General features: G+C 43.4%; 1 protein-coding gene across 1 annotated transcript in view; it reads left to right on the top strand.

Annotated features, from left to right (window-relative positions):
- The first annotated feature begins 10,792 nt into the window (after positions 1 to 10,792).
- Positions 10,793 to 22,791, top strand: part of LOC124713551 (paired box protein Pax-6-like) — a 34,378-nt gene continuing 22,379 nt past the window's right edge. Inside the window, exon 1 of the mRNA XM_047242959.1 lies at positions 10,793 to 10,982. Within this exon, the coding sequence (XP_047098915.1) occupies positions 10,793 to 10,982 (190 nt within the window). The remainder of the gene's footprint in view (positions 10,983 to 22,791) is intronic.

Raw genomic sequence — 22,791 nt, 5'->3', positions numbered from 1 at the left:
TCGCTGATGCAACGAAGGGTACCTAGCGATCGAAAGAAACTGCAGGTAATTCCCATCTTCAAGAAGGGTCGGAAGACAGAGGCACGTAATTACTTCGCTCACGTCACTCTGTTGTAGAATCAAGGAACATATTTCATTTTCACGTATTATGACGTTAAGTACGCAAATGCACTCCATAAAAAATCAACACTCACTGCGCAAAAAGAGAGATCTTGCGAAACTCAGCTCCCTCTGTTCGTTCATGAGATCCAAAGGGTCGTAGACGTCGGTGCCCATGTTGACGCCGTATTCCTCGACGTCAGGAAGGCCTCTGATGCAGTTCCTCACTAGTTGACAAAATACGAGCTTATCGAGTATATGACCAGATTTGTGACTGGATTCAGGACTTCCTTGCAGATGGAACTCAACACGTCGCTCATAACGGAACAAAGTCGACAGACGTATAGGTAAAGTTAGGAGTGCCGCAAGGAAGTATGATATGACAGTTACTATTTACAGTATATATAAATGATGCAGTGGATAACGTCAGAAACTCTGTAAGGCTGTACTCAGACGATATGGTTGTCTATAAGAAGGTAGCAACGCCAGAAGACTGTACTGAATCGGTGATTGGTGCAGGGATTGCACTTAAATAAATGTAACAATTGTGCACAAATAGGCGCAGAAATCTTCTACTTTACGGTTACGCTATTGGCGACAAATTACTGAATGACCACATAAAACATACTGTAGGAAAAGCGGATACCAGTCTGAAATTCATTGGAAGCATCTTAAGCATCGTTATCCACGAAAGAGGTGGCTTACAAAATACTTGTTCCACCCACTTCTTGAGTAGATGTGTGGCTCATTACTTCGGAACCCTTACCAGACTTGATTAAGAAAAGAAACAGAGAAGATCCAAGGAAGGGTGGCGGGTTTCGTCATAGAATCGTTTGGTCGACGCGAGAGCGTAGCGGAGATGCTGAACAAGCCCCAGTGTCAGACGCTACGAGGACGAGTTGTGCTTGTCGGAGAGGTTTACTCTTGAAATTCCGTAACAGTACGTTCCGCGAAGAGTCGACAGCATGTTACTTCCTCCCACATACGTTTCGCGAAATGGCCACAACTAGAAAATCCGGCACTTTAGTGTGAATTGCATAGTAATCGTGTAGATGTAGATGAAAAGAGAGCTCACACGGAAGTTCACCGCCATTCTTCCCATGCATGATTTACGAATCAGCAGCAAAGGGGGAAGCAGATAATGGTTCCAGAAGTATCCTCAGCCACACACCAAAAGGAGGCTTGCAGTGTGTTGATGTAGATGTAGCGTACACCCAGATGCCCTAACGACTCATTTACTTTCCGGCTGATTTAGGTGTCTATTAAAAAGCGATACATTCAAATTTTTCCGGTACAATCGTAAATGAGATATTCTTGTGAAAGTTGCAAAAATCGTAACAGTTCTTCATCTTGGACTCACCACTACGAAAAGGCCATCTGGAGATTGCTAGAAAAGTTGTGGTTTAAGTTCCGACGACGCGAGTGCCCTCTCCTGAAAGCCTTCTATAAAACGTGCTACCAGAGTGGAGGGGACACTGCACAGGGCGACACCGTCAGTTTGTCCAATATATTCACCGTTGAATCAAATTAAGTTGAGGGCAGGGCATGATGGAAAAACACAGTGTTACATCTGCTTTAAACTTGCTGTCGATGTGTGGCGACGTACAGATGAGACGGACCGTACCGAAGACCGAGGCAACATCGAAACTTTCTAATAAATCCTAAAAATGGTTCAAAAGGCTCTGAGCACTATGGGACTTAACATCTGAGGTCATCAGTGCCCTAGAACTTAGAATTATTTAAACCTAACTAACCTAACGATATCACACACATCCATGCCCGAGGCAGGATTCGAACCTGCGACTGTAGCAGCAGCGCGGTTCCGGACTGAAGCGCCTAGAAACGCTCGGCCACAGCGGCAGGCTAATAAATCCTATCCATTTAGTCGTAATGTCTCGGACGTTATGTCAAAACAACTGTATTGTCTGCACATGAGGACTGGTTCTAAACTATCATCCTTTTGACGGATTTCGTTAATCTGTTGAGCCCAATGCTGGGATGTTCCTTCAAAAAGCAGCAGTCAAATCGCTCCAATATCCTTATCCCCAACGGAGTTACTGCTTCGTCTCTAATTACTTATACGATGTTAATATATAAATTTCCTTCCTTCATTCTATCGATTTATACTCGTAGCCGCATGATGGATCGGCATATGGGGACTGCTTCATTTCTATCGTCGGCGAGTGGCGTAACACATACTCTTAAATGTTAGATACTGCCTCGTGTGGAGAGCCGATTTGTGCAATAGCGAATCACAATACATCATGCCGTGATCCATTGTAGGGATCCGGGTTTCTAGAATCTCTGGTAGACGGTGTGCTTTTGCCTGTTCTTCAAGTGAAATATGTAGCTAAGGAGATCATCAGTCTCCGGTTGACGGTCGAAACGAAGGAACGGAACGATTTCGCGTTTATTTAGGCCTTGTGTTATACAGAAGGTTCATTTGTCGTAAGTGAATTAATACGGTCACGCTCAAGGGTACACTGTTTTCCACTAATGTATCCCACAGAAAGATAATCCTGTCATCGATTTTCTGGCAACACGCGACCGTTTCAGATGCAAGGTCCACAAAGCAAAATTCTTCGCAAAATACACAATGTCAACAGATGCACGTCAAACACACTCTTCAAAGCTATGTTAGGTCAACAAAGCAGCTATGTGTAAATTCGTCAGAAGGAAGTCAGTAAAGACGTGTCAAAAGGCCTCCATTCATTGCACGAACTCCTATGACTGTTAGGATCACTTTACCCCGATGCTTCAGTGAATATATCTTCACACTAACACGATAATTTTTGGTGTACAACCAATACCTCACAGTTACACAACATTCTACAAAGCCAAGCCAGCTCAGACTATGTGGACTTAGCGTGCTTTCTCTTTCTTTCTGTCAGTTGTTGCCATGAGAAAAACAAAGCGCAATGTTTTCCGAGCAGCAGCTGTCTTTTCTAAGACGTTTTACGGGTGGTGTATGGCTGCTTGCCGACTGCCACGTTTCTGAGTTTTCGTTTGGAAGGTCGTCTTGCAAAGCTATCGTTAGTACACCGTGGAATGCACTGGAACATCGTTTCTGACCCCAAAAAGTCGGACCCCCCCCCCCCCCCCCCCGATTCAAATTGTATCTCCATCTCCGATAGTTTTGACAAAGGTGTTTAGCCGGTTCTAGGCGCTACAGTCTGGAACCGCGCAACCGCTACGGTCGCAGGTTCGAATCCTGACTCGGGCATGGATGTGTGTGATGTCCTTAGGTTAGTTAGGTTTAAGCAGTGCTAAGTCTAGGGGACTAATGACCTCAGATTTTAAGTCCCATAGTGCTTAGAGCCATTTGAACCATTTTTGAACAAAGGTGTTTACCTGAAATGAAACTTCGAAGTCTGAACTTTAAACTTCAAAAACCAAAACATCAAACAGCAGCAACAGCTTTGCCAACCATGTACTCCGCGTCAAGGGGGGTCATTGCTATTTACCGAGCTGCGTCGGCCCACCACAAAGGAATCAAATTGCCTCTTATACACCGGCGTTAAAATAAAAAAAATAAAAAAAAATTCTCAACACCAACAAACTATTAATGAAGAGCAGGCTCAATGGAATTTCAGTACTACAGTTGTCTAGCTGACGTACTTAAGTGATTAGCATTCCAACATCACAGGTTAATGTAAGCGCGACATTAGCCATTGCAAATGTGAAATGCTGATGCATTAATAATCGGTGTAATTGCCAGAACGTTGAATGCAATCACGCAAATGTGCATACATTGCGTTGTACAGGTGCCGGATGTCTGTCTGTAGAAGTTCCATGCCTGTTGCACTTGGTCCGCCAATACAGGGACGGTTAACGCCGCTTGTGGTTGACGATGGAGTTGTTCGGTGATATTCCATATGTGCTCGACTGGAGGCAGATCTGGTGATCAAACAGGTCCAGGTAACATGTCAATACCCTGTAGAGCATGTGGGGCTATAGCAGAGATATGTGGACAAGCGTTGTCCTGTTGAAAAATACCTCTTGAAATACTGTTCATGAATGGCAGCAAAACAGATCGATTCACCAGAGTGACGTACAAATTTGCAGTCAGGGTGCGTGAGATATCCACGGGAGTGCTGCTGTTATCATACGGAATCGCACCCAGACGCTAATTCCAGGTGTAGGTCTAGTCTCTAGCACGCAGGCAGGCTGGCTGCAGGCCCACAACTGGCCTCCTAACCAAGACACGGTCATCATCGGCAACGAGGCAGAACCAGCTTTCACCAGAAAACACAACAGACCTCCTCCCTGCCCTCCAACGAGCTCTCGCCGCCGAGGTCGTAAATGGCTGTCGGGGTCAGCGGATTGCATGCGTCCGCCTCAGAATTGGCCTTGAAGTAATCTATTTGTAACAAAAAATTCGTTGTGCCACTGTGGTACCACCTACTGCTCAAATTTCAGCTGCAGAGATGGAGATTATGAGAACATATTGAGAAGTGTAACAGAGAAGATTACTGGGAATGTGCGAACTGAAGACGTCGCTGAAAGCCGACGGCTGGAGGTCCCAACACTGTTCGAAGACGGTTTTCAAGCAGTGTTTCATGCGCTGCTCAGCTACTCCACGTGTGAAGCATTCTGCGTTTATCAGCCGCTCCTGATAAAAAAAATCACACTGAAGCCTAAGGGAGTGTGGTATAGAATTACTTCAGTGAAGCCGACAAAAACAGCAAGTAATGCAATACTTACATATATACAGGGTGGTCCATTGCTCGTGACCGGGCCAAATATCTCACGAAATAAGCGTCAAACGAAAAAACTACAAAGAACGAAACTTGTCTAGCTTGAAGGGAGAAACCAGATGGCACTATGGTTGGCCCGCTAGATGGCGCTGCCATAGGTCAAACGGATATCAACTGCGTTTTTTTTAAAATAGGAACCCCCATTTTTTATTACACATTCATGTAGTACGTAAGGAAATATGAATGTTTTAGTTGGACCAGTTTTTTCGCTTTGTGATAGATGGCGCTGTAATAGTCACAAAAATATGGCTCACAATTTTAGACGAACAGTTGGTAACAGGTAGGTTTTTCAAATTAAAACACAGAACGTAGGTACGTTTGAACATTTTATTTCGGTTGTTCCAATGTGATACATGTACCTTTGTGAACTTATCAGTTCTGAGAACGCATTCTGTTACAGCGTGATTACCTGTAAATACTACATTAATGCAGTAAACGCTCAAAATAATCTCCGTCAAACTCAATGCATTTGGCAATGCGTGTAACGACATTCCTCTCAACAGCGAGTACTTCGCCTTCCGTAATGTTTGCACAATGCGCTGACCCAAGTTGTCAGGCGTTGTCGGTAGATCACGATAGCAAATATCCTTCAACTTTCCCCACAGAAATAAATCTGGAGACGTCAGATCCGGTGAACGTGCGGGCCACCTATCCACCTGCCATGAAGTATGCTATTCAATACCGCTTTAACCGCACGCGAGCTATGTGCCGGACATCCATCATGTTGGAAGTGCATCGCCATTCTGTCATGCACTGAAACATCTTGTAGTAACATCGGTAGAACATTACGAAGAAAATCAGCATACATTGCACCATTTAGATTGCCATCGATAAAATGGGGGCCAATTATCCTTTCTCCCATAATGCCTCACCATACACTAACCCGCCAGGGTCGCTGATGTTCCACTTGCCGCAGCCATCATGGATTTTCCGTTGCCCAATAGTGCTTATTATGCCGGTTTACGTTACCGATGTTGGTGAATGACGCTTCGTCGCTAAATAGGACGCGTGCAAAAAATCTGTCATCACCCGTAATTTCTCTTGTGCCCAGTGGTAGAACTGTACACGACATTCAAATTCGTCGCCATGCAATTCCTAGTGCATAGCAATATGGTACGGGTACAATTGATGTTGATGTAGCACTCTCAACACCGACGTTTTTGAGATTCCCGATTCTCGCGGAATTTGTCTGCTAGTGATGTGAGGAATAGCCGCGACAGCAGCTAAAACACCTATCTGGGCATCATCATTTGTTGCAGGTCGTGGCTGAGGTTTCACATGTGGCTGAACACTTCCTGTTTCCTTAAATAACGTAACGATCCGGCGAACGGTCCGGACACTTGGATGATGTCGTCCAGGATACCGAGCAGCATACATAGCACACGCCCGTTGGACATTTTGATCACAATAACCATACATGAACAGGATATCAACCTTTCCCGCAATTGGTAAACGGTCCATTTTAACACGGGTAATGTATCACGATGCAAATACCGTCCGCACCGGCGGAATGTTACGTGACACCACGTACTTATACGTTTGTGACTATTACAGCGCCATCTATCACAAAGCGAAAAATGTGGTCCAACTAAAACATTCATATTTATTTACATACTACACGAATATGTAATAAAATGGGGGTTCCTAGTTTTAAAAAAAGCAGTTGCTATCCGTTTGACCTATGACAGCGTCATCTAGCGGGCCAACCATAGCGCCATCTGGTTTCCCCCTTCAAGCTAGACGAGTTTCGTTATTTGTAGTTTTTTCGTTTGATGCTTATTTCGTGAAATATTTGGCCCGGTCACTATCAATGCACTGTCAATAAAACGACGCACAAATTTTGTTTCGCCCTCTCTGAAAGATATTGCTGCCTGTGCCCTTTCAAGAAAGATCTATGCCCTCGAGAGGTGATTAATGTTATATTGTGCACAGCGTGAAGGGTGCAAATGATAGAGGTACGGAAATACCATCTGCCACACACCGTAAAGTGGCCTCCGGAGTATAGATGTAGACGTGTATACAGTGTGGTCCACCTTGGATACACATCTACATCTATACTCTGGAGGCCACTTTACGGTGTGTGGCAGAGGGTATTTCCGTACCTCTATCATTTACACGCTTCACTCTGGGCACAATATAACATTAATCACCTCTTCGAGGGCATAGATCTTTCTTGAAAGGGCACAGGCAGCAGTATCTTTCAGAGAGGGCGAAACAAAATTTGCGCGTCGTTTTATTGACAGTGCATGCTTACACTGTCTCGGTGGAGATTACAAAATATGTAGCTGAGATACTCCATGGTTTTTGTTATTTGTCCACATTAGACACATTAACTGCATGGCAGCAGATTACAGGATCCTGCTGAACTGGTCACATTAGTCAAAAATCAGTTATATTGCTTCACTTTGCGTGCATAAATCGAAGGAAATATTGCGTGACATATTAATTATATTGTCAGTGTAGACTGAAACAAGTTGGCAGATAACCGTTATATTGCCTATTACTTGGAGCACAGGCACTGTCTTTGCAGTCTCTCATTAATACAGACTGCTTCAGTTCGTGTAAATAGTCATACTAGTTGGTTGGTTGGTTTGGGGAAGGAGACCAGACAGCGAGGTCATCGGTCTCATCGGATTAGGGAAGGACGGGGAAGGAAGTCGGCCGTGCCCTTTGAAAGGAACCATCCCGGCATTTGCCTGGAGCGATTCAGGGAAATCACGGAAAACCTAAATCAGGATGGCCGGACGCGGGATTGAACCGTCGTCCTCCCGAATGCGAGTCCAGTGTCTAACCACTGCGCCACCTCGCTCGGTAGTCATACTAGTAAATAGTATATCATAGACAGTACCAGAAGTCAATACTCTAACTTGTTTATGTGCATTTGCGTCATTTCAGTTAAGTGATGAGTGTTTTTTGTCTACTCAGAATCCTGTTTCAGGCTAACGTCAGTTCGAAAGTGACGCGTACTATATTACTACAGGATTCACCGTTCCAGTCCCGAATGATGCTTGGCAGGACGACTGTCGGGAGCCTAGGTATGAGCTCTGATTTGTCTGATAATCTCGTTGTGTTCATTTCGGGAGAAAATCTATTCAAAACAGGGAGGTATAATCATCTCATTAGAAGAACAATTAATATCTTTGCACACTGCTAGATATGAATAACTGAGGGAACTAGAAAGAAAGGCAACTTCACAAAATCAAAAGACATTGACATGCTGATGCGTAAAAGCCTTCTAATCAGTTTCGTGGTGGGTGTCGGGTTTCAACGTTTAATGCAGTTTGTTAAGTCAAACTATCAGTTAAGTTGTCGGCATTTCTTTTTCTTTTCAATACACATATTTTCACTATATTTTCATAGTCTATCTGTAAATCGAAAAGCTAGCAGCTAATGTGAAGAGGGAAGTGGCCGTTATCGGAGGAACGCAAGAGCTGCCGCAAAGGAATACGAATCAAATTACCGTCTAACAGTAAGGTGCAGCGTGTGGTGATTTGCGTAAATTCTGTTCGTTGATTTTCTCTACGTTCAATGTATTACTTACTTCCTTCTGACTCTGAACAGAGTGAGGTATTTAGTGAAAATAATCACTCCCAGAGTTCGTTGCGGAAGGATCGGTATAATTTTGTGAACATGGAGAAGAGCTCCTTGTGACGTAGCTGGGTACACAGTGTGGGAACGCGGCTGCTCGCTCGGCAGCTTGCAGACTACAATACGATCGTATCTTGATTTAGTGCATCATAAACGGCGTTTTTCGAAAGCCCGCAGCTGCGTCAATAATGATTGAAACATGGAATACTAGACCAGCATTTGAGCCGTCCCTTACTGGTTGCAACTACCGATTGCCAAATCCAGTTATTTATTTGCCTCGAAATACGAACGTGTTTGATTAATAAACAGTTGGCGTTCAGACTTAACCATTGATTGTCGTATAGCTGTCATTTAAACTCACGCCAACTGTAATAATTTAATAATTTTATACAGATTATATTTTACACTGCACTTTATTAACTATACCTGGTTGTAATTACTTTGCAGCGATGTGCGTTCGTACTTGGACTGATAAAAAGACGGGCGATGGAGTTACAAAAATCTGTCGCTCGCAAGCAAGCAAGCAACAGTAAGTTTTAACAGGGGTGTCAGGTCCGAGCTACACATTTGCGACAAGGCAGTCTAAACTACTGCTTGCTTGTCAGCTTGCGGCTGTAGGACTGGATGTACGATCGACTTTTTTAAGACCGTCTGTTAGTCTACGTAAAGATCGTATATTGGTGTCAAGTAGCTCCAATAAAACATAGTTTATTAAGTTCGCTGTAGAATATGAATTGCATAAAATTATCACTTTATAGTTGGTTAGATTTTGAATGAAATTCTTAGTTAATCACTCTCATATTTCACGACAAATAAATTCCCAGGTTCCGCAATAGCTTGTTGCAGCGAAGGCTCAATTATTATCCTATTACTGTTTATATGTAAAGGTTTGCTAAATTAATATCACCATACATCATCAAGATAGCTGAAATTTTACTGACTATATGACTCATCTTCATTGCCATGATTTGTAAGTATTGCAGACGTGCACACATACGGCTGTAGTTCGCCCAGAGTAACTAGACCAAGATATTTTCACTGTACCCCGACCTAAAAGCAAGTCCCTTCCTCCCCGTGACTAAGAGGGACAAAAAAATGGTTCAAATGGCTCTGAGCACAATGGGACTTAACTTGTGAGGCCATCAGTCCCCTAGAACTTAGAACTACTTAAACCTAACTAACCTAAGGACATCACACACATCCATGCCCGAGGCAGGATTCGAACCTGCGACCGTAGCAGTCACGCGGTTCCAGACTGTAGTGCCTAGAACCGCTGGGCCACTCCGGCCGGCTAAGTGGGACATAACCTGCACTGTGTCCGAAACGTAACTGGTCCAGTGTTTTATTTTTTAAATAGTTACAGGCTTTTATAGTCAAATCACACACGTTATTTATGATAAAAGTAATTTTGTTGCGTAAATCAAAAAATAAATATCGACCATACTGTTTATATAGACGGAATACTTAACTACGAATGATAAGTCGGATAAAATAGAGACAGTTGAAAGACATATTAACAGAAAAATAATGGATGCAAAGCAAACTACAGATGATTGGAAAAGCAGAAAAAAATCAAAATGTACAGAAGTAATGGCAAAGAATCGGAAGTAGCGGGAAAGACACTTTTTTAATAATAAAATACTAAATTTAGGAGGCTTTCGAGGCGGAAGAAATAAGAAATCGTAAACAAGATGGACACAAATGTGTGTGAAATCTTATGGGACTTAACTGCTAAGGTCATCAGTCCCTAAGCTTACACACTACTTAACCTAAATTATCGTAAGGACAAACACACACACCAATGCCCGAGGGAGGACTCGAACCTCCGCCGGGACCAGCCGCACAGTCCATGACTCCAGCGTCTGAGACCGCTCGGCTAATAATGCGCGGCGATGGACACAAGATAGGAAACGACAAAATGAAGAGAAATTGAAAGAGTACTGAGAAAAAAGAGGGAAGAGGATTGAAGTTGTTACTTGCCGCTTCGGTCAATACGAAAATAAAAATTACTGAATAAACTAACAATTTTACACTGTGCTGTTGTTATTCCGAAATGATAGTTACGTAAATACAATCTCTGTCTCCGACAAATCAATTGCGCAGCCTGCGACATCGAATCGGATTCCGACGAAACCGCCCGCCTCAGTTACATCGCTAACGTAGCGTCATCAGCTGCAACGAAACCGGTCGGCGGCTGTGGGCGAGGGCCTGAGACTCTAAGGGTTGCTGCCCCGCGGGGTGCACGGAGCACCAACCAGCGGAGAGGCGGCCCTCCCCCACCCGGCAGTGGGAGGAGCCAGCAGGTTGTACCCCCGGCGGCGGGCCGCGGGGTTGCAGACTGCGCAGACATGTCGAGCGGGCGCGGCAGCGAGCGGCCGCAGGCGCGCTTCACCGACTTCAGCGTCGACCGCATCTTGGGGCTGCGGGAGAACTCCCAGTCGCACCCCCAGGAGGGCAGCCGCCAGCCCACGCCGCCCACGCACCAGCCGGACTTCCAGTGGCTGCACTGCACGCGCTACCGGCCGCCCAAGCTGCCGCGTGAGTACGCCTGCCTCGCGCCGCTACCGCTTACAACTGCCCGCACTTCTGAGACGCTCTTTACAGCTCCAGTAAAGACGGAAAGCTTCCTAATAAATTTCTTCTGCTGCCTTTATAGCATTTTATTATGCCAGTACGCACTTCGAAGCCACAGATTTATCCTTAGCGGTTTTTGTTGTCACCAATAAACCTCTAACCCCAAATCTCTAAAGAATTGAACTCCAATGTATAAAACGTCAGACCTTCCGGACAACGCCTCGTACAATCGCATAATTTTGTAGGTACGTTCAGTGTTACATGTGGATACTGTCTGCAACATGCGTTGCGAATAGGGTCAGTAGTAAAGAAGTAATAAATTAAAACGTCATGCCTGATGCTGAAATTTTTACTGCATAAACGGCGAAAAAGTAGTAAGCGGTAAACTTTTTTCCTATTTTTATTTTGTGGGGAGAGCGGCGAGTGGGGAGGGGGGGGGGGGGGGAAGGGTTGTCAGTGACAAAAATTTTGAAATTATACATTAAGTTTGTTCGAAGTAGTCAAGTTCTCTCATTCTGAAATACTGGATGAATATATTCTGTGTAATTTGAACGCGATGAGTTACGGTGTCTCAAAACATGCAGACAGTTTGTAACTGTAATATTTGACTTATTGTGTTGAACGTTAAGATTGCACCTCTCAATGAGTAAATTATGATAACATTTTAAATATTTGAATTCGGTTAACAAGTGTATTGAATATCGAAAATCAAAATTTTGTTAACTCTACAGCCGTTAGACAGGAACCAGCAACTGGGACCGATCATCGTGCCCCAGGTCAACCGTTTAGTAATATACATGTAGAGAGCTTCATTGCTTTGTCGATCCACCACAAAGCGTAATTGTTACAGTTACAGTACAGAAAATTCCTAATAACAGTTTATGAAATTGTCGTGAAATACGTACGGGTGTAGACGAGAATATATGTACATTTCTGTCAACACTTGTACTATAAGTCGATTATTCAACAAATATTTAAATATAGTCTTCTGTACTTCTGCGTATATTCCACCAAAATTTTGTAAACTGCAGTTAAAAATGTTCTTAACATTATGACTTTGTGGCGCTCTCATGTGGCAATGAACCTCCGTACGCAACAACAGAAAACGGAGGTGACAAAGTTGTAACTTCGACACGTATCTTACAAAATAAACGTGCCATAAAGACAGTAGATGGATGCTATTAAATGTTCCATTTATTTCACCATCTTGATTTCCCAAATATAGCCAATATGCTTACCATGAAATTTGCTTCATTTTGCACTTTGTTGTGTTTTCTTTACAATTTTTAACCGCCCATCTCCATTTCGCCGGCCGCGGTGATCGAGCGGTTCTCGGCGCTTCAGTCCGGAACCGCGCGACTGCTGCTGTCGCAGGTTCGAATCCTGCCTCGGGCATGGATGTGTGTGATGTCCTTAGGTTCCTTAGGTTTACGTAGTTCTGTTGTAGGGGACTATTGACCTCAGATGTTAAGACCCATAGTGCTCAGAGCCATTTGAGAGCCATCTCTATTTCCTAGTAAGCAAGCCACCGTGCAGCGTATGGCTGAATGAACTCTACTCTGCGCTGCACACGGAACGTTAAACTCTAAGCTTTCTTCCTTTCTTTCTTCCTCCTTTCCTTCTTCCTACATCTTCAAGGTGAACCTGAATTCCATCGACAAAAGTTCAAATGTTATTTAGGCGTATTTTCTGAGTATTGTATTACATGCGACATGTGGTCTCTGGTGCCTCATTACAGAGTAATAGTGTAATTGTTTCGGCTTGTTGCCCCAGTTGCCTTTGTTTCTCCAGAAATATCTTTACAACAGGAAAAATCCTTTTTACATGCATCATTAAAAATGTGCAAAACACAGAACAATGCGACAACCCTCAGGTGCAAAAGTACAGCGATGTCAACATAGCGTCCATTGCATTCAGTGAACCTATACACGAAACGCTTATCTGCTAACTCTTGATCAGTAAACCTATCCATACTGCTGTGTATCACTGTTAACGTAGAACTGACACCGCTGGAAAAACAATCGCGAAACAGAACCGAGCACTACTGGATGAAACCTTGAAGGCGGGGAGGGTAAGGCATCCTGATCGTTGTCAGCAGCAAGAGTCACGAGTGGATGGAACAAGTTTGTTTCCAAACAATACACACACTTGACATTTGCCCTTTTTTGGTTTTTTTTCCAGTCCGATACAGATCCAAAGATAAAGAAAAAAATGAATAAATCGAACGAAATGCAATTCCTATGTAACGAGACACCAGTGACCACAGGTTCATTATACCAAACTACTCACAAAATCCCTGAAAAATCTCAGTTTTTGTCAATGAAATTTGTTTTTATGCTTTGTACTACGCACACCACTGTGAAGTGCGTGGCAGAGCGTACTTCCCATTGTACCACATATTAGGCTTTTTCTCGTTTCATCTATAGTTGCAGCATGGCAGAATGAGTGCTTGAATGTCTCTGTGCGTGCCGTAATTAGCCTAATCTTCGCGGTCTCTACGGTGTCGATACGTAACAGCCAGTAATACTATCTTAGATTCATCACATAATACTGATTATTGAAATTTTCTAAGTAGGGATAATTGGCATCTATCTTCAAACGTCTGCGAGTTGAGGTTCTTCAGAATTCCCAACACGCTCTCTTGTATGTCGAGTAAACCTGTGTCAATTCGCGCCAGCCTTTCTCTGTATACTACCTCATGTTATAGGTCCCATACACTTGAGTAACATTCTAGAATGGGTTACATGACCCCACTATCCTATCAATGGACTGTCATCTTACACTGAGCCTCCATTACATTCCTGTAGAAATCTTTACATCCAGGTATTTTTGAAAGTTGATTGATTCCATTGATGATGTTGTAATAATACGATACTATGTTCCTGCTTTTCGTAAGGGGAACAGTTTTATATTTCTAAACATTTAAAGCGAGCTGCTAATGCGTGCCACTTTGAAATCTTATCATTATATGACTTAATGTTTGTTTGGCTTCGTTCAGACAGTACTTAATTATAGATAACTGCAATCACATGCAGAAAGACTGATTAATTTTGTCTCACTCAAACAGCAAGGGCTCAAAACACTTCCTCGGAGCGCGGCCGAAGTTATGTCGGAAGCACGGAGTTACCGGTTTAATTTATATCCTCCTTATTTCGTTCGCGGGTGGTGCATGAGAAGAAAGTCTGCTAGCTTTCCTCTGCAAAAGGCAGACTTTATCCAATTTCACTGTCATTTTTTTTACACGAGGTGTGTGTAGGAGGAAGCAATTTCTTTCTTGCCTCGTCTTGGAACAGCTACGCTCAAAATTTTATGAGTAAACTTTTCTGTGACATACAACCTCTTTCTAGCAGCTTATTTCACTGTAGGGTTTTTCTCCTGACATTTCTGTGACACTCTCACGACCCTTTTTCTTCTTTCTGCTGTCTTTATCCCGCACCTGAATTTGGCAATGTTAGCTGTAGAGGGTGACCGATTGCCCTTCAAGTCGTCCCTCTTCCCCAGGACAGAAATTGTACACTCCGTCTATTTGCGTCTGGTGTTCTCCATGTGAAACTGTCAAAACGTTTTCTAAACGTTTGAAAATCACGTAACAGATACAGGACGTGGGTACCAGCCCGGTATTCATCTAATTGGATGTGGGAAACCGCCTAAAAGCCACGTCCAGGCTGGCCGGGACTCCGTCTGACGTTCTGGGGCCGGCAGGCCTCCCCGAATCTCGAAAGTGGCGTGCTAAAGCGCACGGCTGTTCAAGCGGGTTGTGGCACGCTCACAATGACTAAATAAATCAACGACAGAATGTGCAGTTCTTCTTTGGATCTTCCCTGTATCTACCTTACTTAGTCCAATTTGGTAAGCATCCCAGTGTGACCAACAAAACTCAGAAGTGATCGGAAAAGTTTCGTAAGTGACCTCTGTTGAGGAGACATTACACTTACGACTTTTTTTAAGGATTTTTCCTTTTATTTTCAGTAAGGTATCCGCTCGTAAGTGGTCTTTCCACATTAAACTGACCGAAATGGATGTCTCTACGTATTTGACGGTTGCTGTTATTTCCAGTTATTGATCGCTGATCGAGTCATCTTCTCGCCTATTTATTCTATTAAATTTGATTGGGAATCCACCACCAAATTTTGCGTCAACCATTGTTCAAATACATGGCTTCGTGTATTACGCAACAGTTTTATAATGGTGCCACCTCTTGTATATTACTGCAGCGGTTGTTTACATTAGTCGACTGGTTTCATGACTACCTCACTCTCACGTGGTAGTACTTCATCTCTGTATACCTGCTATGTCTAACATCATTGGTAATATACACAGAACGATCTAGTCATTGCTTATTGCTATCACGTTAACTATTTATTCCTGGATGTATGTAGCACTAACTTCTCCCTTTTTCTGGTAAGGATTCTCCATGGACATCCAACCTCAACTATTGTTTCAGTTACCTCCTTGTTTTATGTTTTCTCTGACCACTTAATTTTCGACAACTTTCTGCACTGATATGTTTCAGTGCTTCGGCTTCTGTTTCTCAAGCATCACTTCCAAACGATACTGTGCTCCACAGCTGCAGTTTCTAAAACATGTTCCGTATTCCATGTGTAAAGGGTAGTCAAATGAAAACAGAACATCCGTCAAAACTAAACCATGGAATGGTTCCGTTCAAAAGTAATCACCATACGCATCAACTTCTGTTTCGTAGAACACTATCGGCCGCTGACGGGTCCACAAGCGCACCCGCTCTTGTACTTCCCGTCCGACTGAAACCCACGTCCACGCATGTCTTTGTTCAGGTCGCCAAAATGTAAAACTCACGCGGTGAAAGATCCGGGCCGTAGGAGAATGTTTGTATTGTTTCCCAACCACGTCACTGCAGCGTAGCCTTCATCCGATTGACAGGCTGGGGGCAGACGTTAGCGTGCAACTTACCGGAACTTGTGGGAACAGCTTTGGATTTCTTTGGCGGGGGAGATGTGAGATTTTTCCACTGTTGGCTTTGCCGTTTGCCCTCGGGATCGAAGTGGCGGCACAACGCAATGTCATTGTGACCTCCTTCAACTGAAGCAGTGCTCGGCTCGTCGATTTTCTCGAGCGTGGAATCACAGTCAGTTTACGGCACTATGAAGATACTTTGCAGAAACTGCGATGCGCTATAAAATCAGAACGCCCGGGAATGCTGTCGGACGGAATCATCTTACTGCACGATAACTCTCACCCCCACACTGCTAATCGGACGAAGACTACGCAACAGCGATCTGATTGGGAAACACTGCAGCATCCTCCACACCTCCCGGATCTTTCACCGTGTGATTTTCACATCTTGGCGACCTGAAAAAAAAAAAAAACAAAAAAAACATGCGTGGACGTCGTTTACACCTGGACAAGCAAGCGCAAGGCTGGGTGCGATTGTGAATCCGTTAGTGGCCGACCACTCTCTACGAAACAGGAACTGATCGTCTCGTCTACCTGTGGATAAATGTCTAAACGTGTGTGGTGATTACTTTTGAATGAAACCATTTCGTAGTCCCGTTGTGGTGGGTATCTTGATTTGATATCCACGCACATACCTCGAGCAAGAAAACTTTTCTTAGCTTGCGCCAAGATCTATCACATATATGTTGTTTAGTCTAATTTGGTTAAGTTTACTTCCTAGACAGCGTTATTCTTCCACTAGTTGCTCTTCAGTTTCTTCCCTTATATCGATGTTTAGCAAATATTCTTCTTCCCATAACGCTCATCGGCTTTTATTCTTCCTTAACTCAAATTCTCTACAATGTCGGATGCGCACTCCATTCCACAGGTATTCAAAGCCCTCTTTACTTGCAGCATCTGCGAACCTTAGCGTTGACATCTGCCACCTTGGCTCTTTAATTGCTGTCATGCACTTGGTTCACTGCTTCTTTGACGACCAACGTAAACAACAGTGGCTACAAGTTGCGGCCTATTCTTATACCCTTCTTAACACTAATTCATTTTTACTTGCCGTATTATTTATTCTCCTTTGACTTGTGCAGATGTTTTAGATTTCTCGTCTGCCTTTGTACTTCATCATCATTAATCTCGGGATTTCAATCATATTATTTCATCGTATATTTTACTCAGTGCTCATACAATCAGAAACTAGGCATATTAGTTCCAACTAGAAGGCACACGCATATGCATGACAGTATCTATGTTACAGTCTTACAGGCGGATCTTTTATCTGTAGGCAGCGTATACTTGTGATCATCAATCGCATCATTTTCTCAATATCTATTCCTCCATAGTAAGTACTGTTACTCAGAATTTAGCAAAACAGTTTTTCATTGCACATGTGCCTTGCGTCAAGCAATTTCGAGAGCAACTTTTTGTGCTTCGTTTAATTCCCTGAAGTAATTAACGCAGAGTCCAATAGAGCAGGCGATGTCCTATACTATCTAATAGCGCAGCGTGTTTCCCAACTTGAATGGCATTTATGCGAAAATGAGCCTTCGTTATTCAGGTATTCCAGTGAATCTTAGACGGTTTGCTGACATAGTTCCATCTGCCCTCGGTGGCTCCTTATTCCTGCCCGAATTCAAGCCTGAACTTCGGAGTTCCTGTAAGGGGTTTATGGTGTCTGGTGTCAGATAAATTCTGAAAGGTGTAGAAGTTTGCATAAAAGTTACTATCTCGGCAGACGCTCAAGAAATGCAGCGGTCAACCGATGTGCAGATGGCTTAATTGCCAAAGACACTCGAGAAAGAAGTAGCGTTCTCATTTATTTTTCGTTAACAATTAACTGATTCGACTAGCTGTTATTAATCTTAATGTATACACCAAAGTTTAATACGGCTTCACACGATCATCTTCTGCAAGCGATCCCAACGTTCTCTCCATTTAGATCTCGTGGCCAGCATCGGTAACAGCAGCATACATCGCTCTATGTGCTGCATTCTAGTCAAGGTAACCATACTTCATAATGACATTACTAGTTATACTATCCTGAAACATCCATTTTGAACCTTGTGTGTTCTATGTGCCGGCGTAAGTTCCGTGTTACACTGTTTTCATTTTTTTGTTTGTGCCGTGTTATTCGATCTACACTGACCAGGTTTCAAAATAAGAAACTGTGCTTTTTTTTCTTCAAAAAAATGGCTCTAAGCACTATGGGACTTAACATCTGAGTTCATCAGTCCCCGAGACTTAGAACTATTTAAACCTAACTAACCCAATGACATCACACACAGCCATACCCGAGGCAGGATTCGAACCTGCGACCGTAGCAGCAGCGCGGATCAGGACTGAAGCACCTAGAACCGCTCTGCCACAGTGGCCGGCTGCTTTTTCTTACCTTGATTTATGATGACTGATGTAGTATATGGCACATCACCACATCACAAATAATTGTTCTGTGGCCTTTTCGGCGAAGTGCTACCCTAAAGCCTTCGCCATCGCCACTGTTACTGGCAGCTAAGATTAGAATTTTTTAAAGGTGCCGTACCTCGATCGGTTAAAACGGAATCCTTGAAGGATCAGTTTGTTGTCTGTCTGTCCGACTGCTAAAAAACCCTTTTTCTCAGGAACGGTCAGCCGTAGCAAGTAGAAATTTACGTCACATACTAAGGTATACCGTCCCTTAGTGGCGTAAATAACTGAAGCGTCTAAGTCAATGAAATAAAAAAATACATCAATTTATGTCACATATTTTGATACTCTAAAACTCACTCAGCAAAACCTTTAGGATACTTGCCATTGTCCTGGAGTCACGAAATTTGGGAAGAAGAAAGGCTTCACAATATAATTAAAAGGGAGAAAATCGAAATTGTTAGTTTTTAGCTGTATCACACGAAAACGACTTTTGTTTCGCCATTTTTTATCTGACTGTCCGTCCGTCTGTTCAGATCCCTTTTTCTCAGGAACGGGTACACGTATCAAGCTGAGCCGGCCAGAGTGGCCGAGCGGTTCTAGGCGCTACAGTCTGGAACCGCGCGCTACGGTCGCAGGTTCGAATCCTGCCTCGGGCATGGATGTGTGTGATGTCCTTAGGTTAGTTAGGTTTAAGTAGTTCTAAGTTCTAGGGCACTGATGACCTCAGATGTTAAGTCCCATAGTGATCAGAGCCATTTGAACCACCGTATCAAGCTGAAATTCATGCCACATAGTAAGTTCTATAATAACTTAGTGTTGCAGAAAAGATAGGCTACTGTCAAGGCAATCAACAGTAACAGCCATTTATGTCATATATTTTGCTACTCGGAAACAGTTAGTACAACTGATAGGGTCCTTCCCGTTGACCTAGAATCATGAAATTTGCGAAGAAGCACGGTTTTACGCTGCAGGTAAAGGAAAAAAGCCAGAAAAGTGTGTGTGTTTTTTTAAAAAATTATATCACATGAAAAAATTTCTTCTGTCATTTGTGTTCCGACTTCAAACTTAAAATATTCTCGAAAGTCTTGAAATTCTCAGGGCCGATATCCTGCCAGTATTAGTGTCGATAACAGGCAAAAATCGTTGTGATTCTCCCTCCCTGTATGGATGAACTGTCTGTATACATAATTAAGATTATACAGACTGTTCAGAGCGCCACTTCTACTCGCAGCTGGGCTCTCTTCTTCTTTTTATACAGGGTGTCAGTAATTTCCTGTTTCAACACGCTGTGCAAAGAGAGCCACTACTCAGAATGATGTCAAATATGAGCTGCATATTATTGGCGCAAGGGGAAACGTCAAGGAACAAAAAATTAAGGCAAGTTTGACCAGTAGATGGCGCCGTAAGCGTCAGAACATGCACGCCAACGGACGCGCGGCACACGGCTGTTCCGCAGTTTGCGTCCGAGACCTCCAACATGTCTGTGTCCATGAAGCACCGCGCGCCGCTGGTGAAGCTCTTTTACAAGAACGGTGACTCTGCGCCTGTAGCCCTGCCGAAGTTGCGGACACTCAAGGGCGTGAAAGCATTGGTCCGATGTCTGTTAATGGTATGGAGAAAGTGATTACAAAATTCTGAATGACAGGTTCTTCTGTAGTGCAATGTGGCAGAGCGAGAAAAGCAGTTGATTCAAAGTCTGTCGAAGATGTGGCAACAGTATTGCAGGAGGGGTCGAGTGATGGTGTGCAAACATGCAGTTCACGGGAAATCACACGAAAGTTGGACTTACCTGCGAGCTCAGTGCATAAAAACCTAAGAAATATCCCGCACTGCTACCCATACAAAATTACACATGTTCGGGAACTGCTTCCTGCTCACCTGCCAGTAAGACAAACGTTCGCTTTCTAATTTTTTGCTCGCATGGAAGTGGACAAAGAATTGCCACGGAACTGTCTGTGAAGAGAAGAAGCCCATTTCCATCTCCAAGGAGATGGCAATACGCAGAATTACAAAATATGAGCACTGCAAAATTGACACGTACATCAGCTATTACTTCATTTCAGAAAGATGGCAGCGGTGCGGGCTGACGGCATCATTTATCGTAGGGCCGTATTTTTTCAAGGAGGTGAGTCCTACCACTGATAAACGTTATGAGAGTCTTTTGCGCACCAAGGTCATTTGAACCCCTCAACCGCGTCTGTATATGGATAAGATGATTTTTATGCAAGATGGCGCTTCTCTGCATATCGCACAGCGAATGAAGTGGCTGATGTAGAGGCATTTCGTAAATGTTAGAATTATCAGCTGTCATTTCCCTAGAGCCTGGCCGTCCAGATCACCTGATTTTAATCCGTGTTACTTCTGGCTGTGTGGTTATCTGAAAGGTGTTGTGTTCAGTGCTCGAATTACGTAGCTGAACTGAAGGCACGCACTGTGCAACGTATTCTGAACGTGATGCCGAGACACTTCGATCTGTTGTGGAACATACTGTTTAACGATTTGAATTTGTGGCCGAAAACAGTGGGCAGCATACTGAATATATCTTGCGCCACTCTCACGACAGTTATAAACCGATGGCATTTTGCTTGTTATGCGCTTTTTGATCCCAGGACATTTAAAGACCGATTTTTCTCATCCGCTGCGGTACGACCTTGCCGTGGAGGATGGGCTAACCCAAGTAACAGTGCCACATCTGTTGACTGCCGAACTTGTGCAGTCATGCACATTGAACAGTACTGATGGTGTAATTTGCAATTATTATTTATAGCCGATTCCACTTGCAAGAAGCGCCCCCCCCCCCCCCCCCCCTGCGTCAATAACATGCTGTTGAAATTTGACGTCTTCTGAGTAGTAGTTATCTTTCTACAGCGTTTTGAAACTGGAATTTTAATTACGGACAACCTGTATATTTCTCAACATTTGATCCAATAAAATTAACAGTTCTTCGTAATCCTTTGTTTGTAAGTTCGTGAAATACACTTTTTCGTGTATCTCCGATATAACAGTCTACACTTTCTTTTTCTACACAGTTGTGATGTCTTGTGTGTTGTGATCCTGCAATCTACCTGTGTGAAGTTCAACAGTAATTTGGCATTTTCTTTTTTGACAATTCTTTCTGGCTATTCCAACCATTCTTTGCCGCTCGCTGATGGTAATTTTGGCGTAAATTCCAGTGGATTGAGTATGCTACAGCATTGTACCTGTGCTCCTGTACGGTCTGAGCGAGCTCTTTTAACAATTTAAGATGTGGTCAGTTTTTTCCTAGCTTCTTTGCATAGTCTGCATTTTAGGTCTTCTGCTGATACCTCGATTCTGGCTTTGATGGCGCTAGTTCTGATGGCTTGTTTCTGTACACCAAAAACCAGTCTTCCAATGCCATTCCTTAGGGTTTCGTTCGTCTGCCATTTCTGACATTTTCTTTATTTATTTTGCCTTCGATCTTCTCCAAAAACTACCTTTATTCTGAAGGCTACCAGTTTGGCATTGTAGTACAGCTTTCCGGTATTGGCTCTCGTTCGAGACACTTTCTGTTGTTGACATCCGAGCCGATTTTTGGCTACCTTTCACCCAGTTTGCCAATTTCCGCTCCTCTTCTTCCTTTGTCTGTCCTACTTGCAGGTGTCCTCTACCGCCTATTTTGCGGTACGAGTACAGCTTGTCGACGTCACTCCCAACTTGAAGAGCATGGTGAATTGTCACGAGTTTTCTTGTTTTTATTGTCCAGGTTATTCAGCTCTACTGGTGTCCAGCTGTTAGCACTTGATGGCTTGTCTGTTTGGAATTGTCATTGCTGAAGGTTCAGACTGTATTCTTCACAGATTGCATTTTAGCATTCTGCGCAGAGCTTCAGATCATGCATATGCAGCATGTGGGGTATTTTATAAGAAATTGTCACTGTTTGATATGCCACATTTGTTTTCTGTGAGATGGTTGACAGTGGAATAAAGACAGTAATGATGGAACACTAGTGGGAACAATGAGTCCACCTGGAAAATGACACTCTTGATGTTGACTAGTCCGTAACTTTTATTTCTTCCTGTGTTCCGTCGATTTTTTTTTTTTTTTTTGTGAGTTTCCTGATGTTCTTGCCGACCCACGTTTCCATATACTTTATTATAGAACTGTGTGTAGTGAGCAAAAGGCTTTTTGTAATCAATCCTGGTTACATAGACGTTTGTTTTCTGGCTTCTTCAGTTCTCCAGAATCATCTCGTCGATCGGGAATTGATCTTTCGTGCCCCTGGTTCTTCACTGTTACAGTTTTGTTCAGCTGGTATAACGTAGTTTTCTTCTAGAAAGTCCTGAATTCTGTCGGTATAATGCCTACCAGCAACTTGAACATGGTAGGCAAACATGTAATTGGCTAGTAATTTCCGGGTTTTACTTCTTTATTTGCGTCCATATGTATTAAATACGGTTTTCCAGTTGTTAGCCATTCACAGATG

The sequence above is a fragment of the Schistocerca piceifrons genome, chromosome 1 (assembly GCF_021461385.2).
Source record: "Schistocerca piceifrons isolate TAMUIC-IGC-003096 chromosome 1, iqSchPice1.1, whole genome shotgun sequence".
NCBI classification, from domain to species: Eukaryota; Metazoa; Arthropoda; class Insecta; order Orthoptera; family Acrididae; genus Schistocerca; species Schistocerca piceifrons.
Note: the sequence above shows the minus strand (reverse complement) of the source record. Positions and strands in the feature narration are given on the sequence as shown.